Genomic DNA, 9,189 nt, shown 5'->3' on the forward strand with positions numbered 1-9,189 from the left:
ACCTTTTATTCTCAGTACTTCCTGTTTTAAGATTTTCCTTAAAGACAGATACTTGGGGGAAAAAAAAAAACCCAACCAACCAACCCTATGCTAGTACCTTTCACATCTTATTTTAGGGAATAAAACCTATGTGTATTTCCAAGGAAAATGAGAAACAGACATTAATGTGAAAATGAAAAACAAAACCAAAGAACATTGTTATTAGCTGAATTGTGTCCCCCTAAATTCTTATGTTAAAGTCCGAACACTCATTTCATCAGAACATGACTCTATGGAATGATCCTGGAAGGCAGGATCAGTACCTAGGTCCATCCCTGAGAATGTCTAGCAAACCCTACCAGGCTTTGCAATTTCCAGAGAACTCTCCTCTGGGTCATCTGCCCTGTATGCAGGTGGCAGCAGGAACAAATGACCCAAGGCCTCCTTACATGCGCCATGCATGATGCATAGCCTTCTCTCCTAGCCTTTGGTTGCCTTCTTTCCCAAGGAGTGGTAAAGCAGCTCAGTAACTGCCTCTCACCAGCAGGTACAGCTGCTTCTGGTAACAAAGTCACTTTACAACACTGTATACACCACCTGTGTAGGACAGGCTATAGCCCCCCAATTCTTTCCTCTATACCATTGCACAGGAACTCTGAAATGGACAGTCTGGCTCCTGCTGCTGCAATGCCCCCACTCCTTTCCTTTTAGAGAAGAACCCAATCACAATGAATAGGACCCATTTCCCAAATTAAAAACAGGTCATACGGACTCTTCTAAACACTTGTCTTCCCTGCCTATTGATAGAGATGCCACAGTTAACACTTAGAGGTATGGTGGACTATAAGTTACCCTGGCAGAACAGGGGAAAGCAGGAAAGATAGGAACTTTAAGCTGAAGGTGCATCAAATGGAAGGCAGTTGTACAGAAGTCAGCAAAATGGTTAGAGGTCAGCTGGATGACTGAGCTGACCATTCAAGTAGCTCCAAGTTCTACAGAGACATGGGCAGGCCAGGCCACAGGTGGTTGAAGAGGTATAAGAGAACAGTCTGTCCTGGCCCTGAGCAATCATATGGTGGGACAGCTGTGTGACCCTGAAAAGGACAAGGATTGGGCCAGGATGTCTAGAGATTTCTAAATCTGAATCAAGAATGCATATCAGTTTCTTCTATCAGGTTGCTTGTTTTCCTTCAGGTTCCTAAAAATAGCTTTTCACCTATTCCAAGATTTCCTGCTGTACCTTGAAATAATATACATAAAACCACCTGAACCCAGAGCCTTTTAAAAGTAAGTTATGAAATAAAATAATACCAACATCTATTTTTCTGAAAATATCTTACCAGATGTTTGCTTATTACCATTTTTTTCCTTAAAAAAAATAGTTGTTTTCAATTTGTCTTTTTTCATCCTACTTTCTTACTTTTCAGGAAGATGTCCTGATTTTTTTTCCCCAACAAAGGTAAAAACAGAAGAGTTTTGAGATTTTGTGCAAGCACCTGAGTAGATACACACTGTACACTGGGATGACTGAGCCCCCATCCTCAGGTAACCTTTGCTTAAGGAAGCTTCCACACTCAGCTCTCATTAGAAACCATCCTGTGCAAAACAGGTCTTTCTTCATTCCAATCTCTGGCCGAGGGACACCAAATTCTTAATCTCATGCCTGCTCCTCACTTTACCTACAGCCCTCAGAAGTCAGTTCTCAAGGCCACCCTTCATCTGCCAAGCCTCCCAACCCCACCCATTAGGCCCCAACTCCTCCCACCAGATCCCTCAATCCTGAGGTATTTTGTGGGAACCACACCTGTGACACTGACCTGGAATGCTTACAGCTGGGCATTCTGTTGACAAAACAAAGACTCTATTCAGCAGCAACCACCACATCACACATTTAGCAATGGATCCAACACACGTTTAATGAGCACCAATTTTGTACCAGGGACACAAAGCTAAGACTAACGTCCCTGCCCTAGAGGCTCACAGTCTGCTGGGGGATACAAGTTATTTACATCATTGGGGTTTTAAATGCTGAATCAGCAATATGCAAGAGTACATGGGGGGAGAGCATGGACTGCTTTAGAAAAAGGGGAAGGGGCAATAAAGAGTGAAATTATTATTTGCAGGAAAATTGATAGAACTTGAGAATATTAAGTAAAATATGCTGAACTCAAGAAAATCAAGGGTTGTATATTTTCTCTAATGTAGAAATTAGAAAAAAGTAAAGGTCGTAGTGGTAAGGAAAAAAATCTCATGAAAACAGGACAGCAGAGAAAGACCAGGGGAGGGAAGATGGGAAAGGGGAGGTGCTGGGGAACAAAACTGACTAAATTATAATTATATTGTATGAATGTATGAATATATATCAATAAATCCCACTATTACATATAATTATAATGCACTAATTTTAAAAAATAAAAGAAAAAGTGGGGGCAGCCAGGCATAGTGGCACATGCCTATAGTAGCCACTTGGGAGGTTGAGACAGATTGCTTAAGTCCAAGAGTTTGAAGACAGCTTGGGCAATACAGCAAGAAACCAAGTACAAAAAAAAAAAAAAAAGAGGGCAAGGAGCAGCACAGAAACATTAAAACCTGTACCAATTTCTTAAGAAAACTAGTGTGGTCATGATATTACCATATAGAAAGGATAATGCCTGGCAATGGGGCTTGGGCCCCACCTTCCTGCATCTAAAACTCCAGCTGGCTTGGACTTCTGGTAAACCCACAAGGAAGCCAAGATGCCATCTTACTCATTCAGATGCATTGATTGGGCTGGGATGTAGCTCAGTGGCAAAGCGTCTGCCTTGCATTCGCAAAGCCCTGGGTTCGACCCCCAGTTCCAAAAAAAGACAAAAAAAAAAGAACCCCACCAGATGCATTGATTGCTGCTTCCCCACTATTCACAAAGGCCAATGTGGTATATTTGCATAATGGAATATTATTCAGCCATAAAAAGAATGAAATATGGCAACACAGATAGAACTAGAAAACATTCAGTGAAATAAACCAGGTACAGAGAGACAAATACCCTATGTTGTCATATGTGGAAGTTGATTACAGAGTAGAACAGCCTTCACTAGAAGATGTCAAGGATGGAGGCAGGAAAGACAGATGAAGGTTAGATAACAAGTACCAAAATACAAAATTGTTCTAGTTTCTATGACACAGCAGGGTGACTACAGTTTATAACAATATATCATATAAAGAACTAGAAGAGAGGAGTTCAAAGGTTCACAACACAAAGAAATGATAAACATTTAAGTAGATGGAAATGCCATTCATCCTGATCATTACACATTTACACATGTGTATCAAATTATCATACTATATTCCATGTACTTATGCACAGTTTAGAAAAATATTTTTAAAAAGTGGCCATCTCCTCCACACAGCCTTTCTTACATTCCAACCTGGAGGTCAAAGGTCACAGAGAACCGGAATTTGGGGGGCAGGAGACAGGAGCACAGACACTATGTAGGGACCATGTCCAACTAGGACAGGCAGGGCCAAACAAATCCAGTTCCAATCACTGTTGAGAAATGCCAAGGGTGGTGTTTTGTGAGAGTTAACAGGTGTAAATATCTGATGGGGCTGATTCTCAGAACTATCCAACTAGCAGGAACAGGCCCAGTAAGATAGTACTCCCATGCAAAGGGTGAGAACACAGCTGGAAACCCAGCAGGAGCAGAGGACAAGTGCACAGGGCAAAGGCCCTTGTTCTGCTTGGGACAGGGGATATTGCTTGTGCTCCGACAAGGAACAAATAAGTCCAAAATGGATGCATCTATTAGCCCAGCTATGAAGTTGTCTGGAGTCATCTGGGGACACCACTCTGTTCTGATTGGGGGCTATGGGGTTCCTTAGCAACACCAGCCACTTGATCACAAAGTGTACTATTTCTTCTGCCTGGGCCGTGTTCACAGCCCATGGATGCGTGCTGGCAATCAGGAGAAAATGGAGGCTCTTCTGGGGTCTCAACTACCTGCTGTGAGGCACCTAACGATACATTCTGGACTCCCCCAGTCTCAGAAACTTCCTCCTCTGTTTTCTGGGTTTTGGAACCCTCTGAGTAAGGTAGGTCTGTCATCTGGGCAGAGAGGTTAGGAGATTTTGAAAGTCTAGGGACAGGTTTGGTCCCTGCCTCCTCTGGCTGGAAGGGAACTAGCCCAACAGGACCAGGATCAAGGCTACAAGCAGAACTGGACAGTACAGGAACCTCCTGGGGCCCAGGCGTGCTCTCCTTGGCCAGAACATTTCTGGATGTAGAACAGGACCTAGACACAGCAGGGGTGGCCACAGCAGCTGAGACAGGCCTCGGGGGAGTACCCATGTTGAGTGCCAGGGCCTCTGAGAACCTAGCTAAATACTCTCTCACCACAGGCAGCTGCGGGGCCACTGGTGGCTGGCTCGAGGCTGGAGGCAAGGGGCAGGGCACTGCGGCATGGTACTCAGCAAAATTGTTTGGGTCTTGAATGACTTCCTCAAGATCCTGGCAGAACAGCTCATAATCATCAGGCAAGGGAAGGTCCCCATCAAGGTAAGGGGCTGCCCAGGCCCGGGCTCGTCCAGTCAGGCGTCCAAGAATCTCACAGACACGGCTTAGGTTGTCTTGGTAATGTTCAAAGCGGAAAGACATGTAATCACCTAGCTGGGCCAAAAAGCGATCCAGCAGCCATGGAGAGCCGTCAAAGGTGCCTGGATCTGAGCCAGGCACCCAGTGGAAGTCCATCCTGAGGGGCCGGGGGCCGAGCATTCGCACAGCTGGAAGGCCCCTTTCTGTGGGCTTACCACCAACAGAATCACTAGCTTTGCTCTTCTGTTCCATGGTTGTGCGTACACACACAGGGTCCCCACAGCAGGGCCGCTCAATCCAGGGATCCACAAGGGGAGTATATGCCACCCCAGGAGAGGCCTGGTCCATCTGCTGCCAAGGGTGTGCATTGGCGTAATTGGCAGCTGCCCGGATGGGAATGCGAGGGCCCTGACGACGGCGACGACCCCGAGGCATACTGGAAGCAGAGGGAAGAAAGGAGGAAGAGCCAATGCAGGGAGGTTGTGGACCCAGGCAACACAACAGGATAGGGATCAGCTGGACAGGATGTGGCAGACCCAGCAGTTCCAGGCAAATGCTGAGGACCAGGGGAGCTGTCAACTGCGACCTTAGGAGAGCAGAGGTGAGCCGAGGGGACTGTCAGACGCAGGCCATCATCCAAGGCAATCTGTCCAAAAACAAGGTGGGGAAGAGCAGGAACTAGGCCCAACCGTCACAGGCTGGCAGGAGAAGGCAACAAGCAAGCAAACCCTTGGCGCCCCACTAGGAGCTCTAGAGTGGAAGGAAGGGCCCGAGGGTTGGCCTGGAATGTCCAAGAAGGTAGGAAAATGTCACCTGTGACTTTCAAGGCAAAGGAGTAATGACATATGCTGTCAACCTCAAGAGAATAAATGAGGTCAGATCAGAACTGTCCGGGAACTTCAGGACAATGACAATAACAACCTTTAAAAAGAGTCCTCCATTTGTGCCAAACACTGATCCCTCCTTGCCTGCTGTCAGCATGAGGTTGGTACTACTATTGTCACTGAGGCAAAGTGACTTGTCCTGCAGCTACACACCAACTCCTAAGTAACAAGAAGGCAGTGGAGAGGGTTGTAGAAGCCACAGGCCTAACCACAACATTATACAGGTTATAGACTATGCTTCAGTCTGTTAAGTAGGTTCCTGGCTGCCACAAACACTATAAACCACTAAGTACACACAGTCTGTCATAAGGTTCTTGAACATCCAGCATCAGGCACATCCAACAAAAGCAGGGTCCTCAGCTATCACTTGCTCCCTCCTGCCCTGTCCTTTCCCATGCATTCTGCTGAGTGTCATCTGCAGGCAATGCCACCCCCACCCCAAACACATCTCCCTACATTTGCCATCCCAGGCTACAGTCAGCACCTGCAAAACCCTGGAATCCCTCTTGCTATGTCTGCGCCCACCATCCCAATCAACCATGCCAAGGGCCTGGAGAGACCCTCAAAGATGGCCAAACTGGCCCCCCTCCAAGCAGAAATCACCAAGGACACCAAACTCTAGGCAACTCAGTTCTCTTTTAGGGCAGGGAATCCTCTGGACCTCTCACTCTGTCCCAGCTCCTTCCTCAGTCTCTAGAAATAGAGACCCACTCACAACCTCCACAAAATTCTCTCTGCTTCATCCCTGCATACATATCCCAATCCTCCACCAGCTCACACCTAGGAGCACCATGGACTACACACACCTTTATGTCCAGTTTCCCATTTTACTATCTCAGTTCCCCCCATGGAGGTACAGCTATGTTGGTCTTTCTAACTAGTACCTCCCAGGTGGCCTGCAACACTCAAAAGCTGACTGAACTACCAGCACCTACCTCTGCCACCCAAGCTTTCTGGAATGACCCAGATATACCCCCCATTTCACCCTGAAAGCCCAGCCATTGACCCTGGCTTCTCACCCTACTACAGAAAAAAAACATACTGTGGCCTGCAGCAGCAGTACCCCACAAGATAGCTTATGAAAGGAGTCCATTCATGAATCCAGTCAAGTTTTTCACTGAGTTCTAAAACGGCAGTGTCCATGATTCAGGCCCCAGTGCCCGCCATCTACTTAAGACTAGGTGTCAGGACCGCTCCCCCAAATCACATCCCATGTTATGAACCCTTAGTACTACCTAGACCTCTATCAGCCCTTCTTCCCTGTCTTCAACTTCTACCTGCACTAGGAAACTTAGCTGCCATCCTGCCCACTCACCTGCATACTCGTGTGCCCCTTGCAGTCTCCAGGAGACGGATCCCCTGTACTAGCCAGCCAGCACTGCTTTGCTTTAAGCATTCCTAACACCGGATCAGACTCTCATCATTTTGTGAACCTTGGCCGTCCCATTCCCACCTCACTTATCAGTATGTTGTTCACTCTTGCTTCTCTCCTCACCCTGCCAGGCACTGGGAAATTTTGGTCCTTCTCCTGAACAGTCAGCGCGCTACTACAAAAGCAGGAACCGCGGCGCGCGTGAATTTGCCTCCGCAAAGCCAAAGGCAGCGCCTGGAACGCTGGAACCTTCTTCACTCCTTAGAAACCTAGGGGTCCCGGGGAAAGAACTTGCCCAAAGCCGAAGGCAAACAACTGCAACGCTCGCCCGCCCTCCCCCAAGCACCCGCCCTCCCCCAAGCACCCGCCATGCAAGAAATATGAGCTCACAAGCCCCACAGCAATAAAGCCCACCTACCTGCAAATACGCTAGGTGCCCGCAGAGAGGGTCCAGAGATCCGAAACTGGAGACCGTAAGGACTGGCTTTTTTCTGAAAGCGAGTATCCACGCGGCCCCTAGAAAAAAGAGAACGAGATGAGCCTGAGCCAGGCAAAGCGGGAGCGGCGTCCTGAGACGGCGGGAACAGCCCCCAAATCTCCAAGGGCTCCCCAATCCCCGCCGCAGACCGAGAAACTTGAGCCCCGCCGGCCAGAAGCGCACCAAAACCCTGGCCCGAGACTCCGAGCGCTCCTCCGTGGAACGGGAGTCAGGAAAGAACAAAGGGTCACTGCGTTGGGCCTGCACACTGGGTTGCCTCGCCGGCCTCCGAACTCGCGCTGCAACACTGACCCTTCAGACGAAGTCCTGGACGCCCCTTCTAGAAGCAAGCGACCCAAAAGAAAACCGCGTCGGGTAGCCACGCCCCCAGCGTGCGCGCGGCAGCCCCATACGTCCCGGCTCAGGCTCGCGTGACAGCTCAAGCCAGCCGCCCAGTCGGGCCGCGCGCGCGCGTCCTCAGCCCGCCGCGCTTGCGCCTTGCGCCTTGGGGTCTCTGCTGCGCAGGCGCTTCTGGGACTTGCCAGCGCGGCAGTGAAGCGCGGGGGGTGATGGGAGCGCGCTCGGTACTACGCTGTGCCTAGTGCCACGAGTGCAGGCAGGGCCGCTTACGCAGGCGCAGATCGGGTGGGCTGTATTTGTCCCTGGCCATAATCCCCTCTGACACTCCTGCAGCTAAGATGTAGAAGCCGACCAGTGTCATCACAGTCCGCGATACTGAATCTGCTGGACACTGGGTGTCAGTAGGATGCTCCTGGCGGGGGTGAGGGTATCACGGAGAGTTTGGGTATAAAGGAGCTGTTGAGCCTATACCTAAGAGCTTTCCGAGAATAGCAGGTTTACAGAGTTCACTGTTTAACATAATTATACAATATATGTAATATTGTTAGTTGGGACCTGGATGTACATACTTCCAGCCCAGGTGTGAGAGGGAGAGCAGGCTGCGGCAAGGACTGGCCACCTGAATGCCTAGGGTCTTAAGGCAGGGGCTGTCATGGGTGGGTGGGTGCTGCCCTACCCCAGCTGAGGCTGGACCCAGAGAAGATTGGGCAGGCTGTAAAGGCCTTGCTACAGGGCCATAACCAGGCCAAGCGTGCCACCCAGCATTGGTGACCCCAGTCAGCACCCAGACGCTCTGGGAGCCAGGAAGAGATGAGATCGTGTTCTCCTCACTTGCCTGTACACAGGCTGTCCAACACCACTTCCCCGCAACTTCGCGGTACCTAGAAAAGGGTTGGGAGAGGGTACCAACACCCAGCCCAGTACCAAATGACCATGGGCCACGGATCTGGGTGCGGACCCAGGGGGGGCCGTTGGGTTCGGGGCAGGTGATTTGCTGAAAAACGAAGCTTCTAAAGGCAAACACACAACATATCTGTTCCCTTTTGGCCCTGGTCTGGTGACTCCTTTCATGAAAGATCTCTGAAATGTTATCTGCATTTATACCCAAACTCACTCCCTTTGATCCTTGAAACGCGAATCAAAGATCACATTGTACCTTCTCTGGTTCTGTGGGGGTTTTCAGTCGCCTGGGCCAAAAATAATAAAAGTGGCACCCAGCCAGGAAACGCCTTCTTGAAGTGTGAATGAAACTTGGATTTTTCGGTTGTATCTTTCCTAATTGACCTGATAATTTAAACTTCCTCCCTGGAGGGAGAAGGGGAGTTCCTGTGAATTCAGCTTACCTCAAGCTCCAGGCAGCTCCAGGCAGCTCAGGCCAACTCAGGGCCTACAGCAGAGTGGGCAGCAGGCTTGTGCATAACACTAATCAAACAAGGCAAAAAAAAAAAAAAAAAAATTCTTTTTTTGTTCAGATTGCTTTTTTGTTGTTGTTTTAGGCCATTTTCCAGTGTGTGTGTGTGTGTGTGTGTGTGTGTATTGTACTAAG

At 49.1% G+C, this 9,189-nt stretch overlaps 2 protein-coding genes across 3 annotated transcripts in view; both read right to left on the minus strand.

The window, feature by feature from the left end:
• Gnb1l (G protein subunit beta 1 like) overlaps positions 1–7,305 on the minus strand; it is a 67,722-nt gene extending 60,417 nt beyond the window's left edge. The window contains exon 1 of the mRNA XM_026401759.1: positions 7,224–7,305. The gene's annotated coding sequence lies outside the window, so the exon portion shown is untranslated. The remainder of the gene's footprint in view (positions 1–7,223) is intronic.
• Rtl10 (retrotransposon Gag like 10) lies at positions 1,904–7,589 on the minus strand. 2 transcript variants are annotated; one of them, XM_026401757.2, is made up of 3 exons: positions 7,467–7,589; positions 7,224–7,321; positions 1,904–5,195 (listed from the first exon to the last, which is right to left on the minus strand). In XM_026401757.2, exon 3 carries the CDS (start codon positions 4,982–4,984, stop codon positions 3,791–3,793), a length of 1,194 nt encoding a protein of 397 aa, XP_026257542.2. In that variant the 5' UTR covers positions 4,985–5,195; positions 7,224–7,321; positions 7,467–7,589; the 3' UTR covers positions 1,904–3,790. The 2 variants fall into 2 exon arrangements, with proteins under 2 accessions (XP_026257542.2, XP_026257543.2); XM_026401758.2 differs by lacking the exon at positions 7,467–7,589 and having other exon boundaries at positions 1,904–4,985; positions 7,224–7,307.
• Between the last annotated feature and the right edge of the window lie 1,600 nt (positions 7,590–9,189).

Source organism: Urocitellus parryii, chromosome 3 (assembly GCF_045843805.1).
Source record: "Urocitellus parryii isolate mUroPar1 chromosome 3, mUroPar1.hap1, whole genome shotgun sequence".
Lineage (NCBI taxonomy): Eukaryota > Metazoa > Chordata > Mammalia > Rodentia > Sciuridae > Urocitellus > Urocitellus parryii.

Excerpts from the sequence above, each read along its gene's own strand:
- Rtl10 (XM_026401757.2), bottom strand. The coding sequence starts at position 4,984 with ATGCCTCGGGGTCGTCGCCGTCGTCAGGGCCCTCGCATTCCCATCCGG.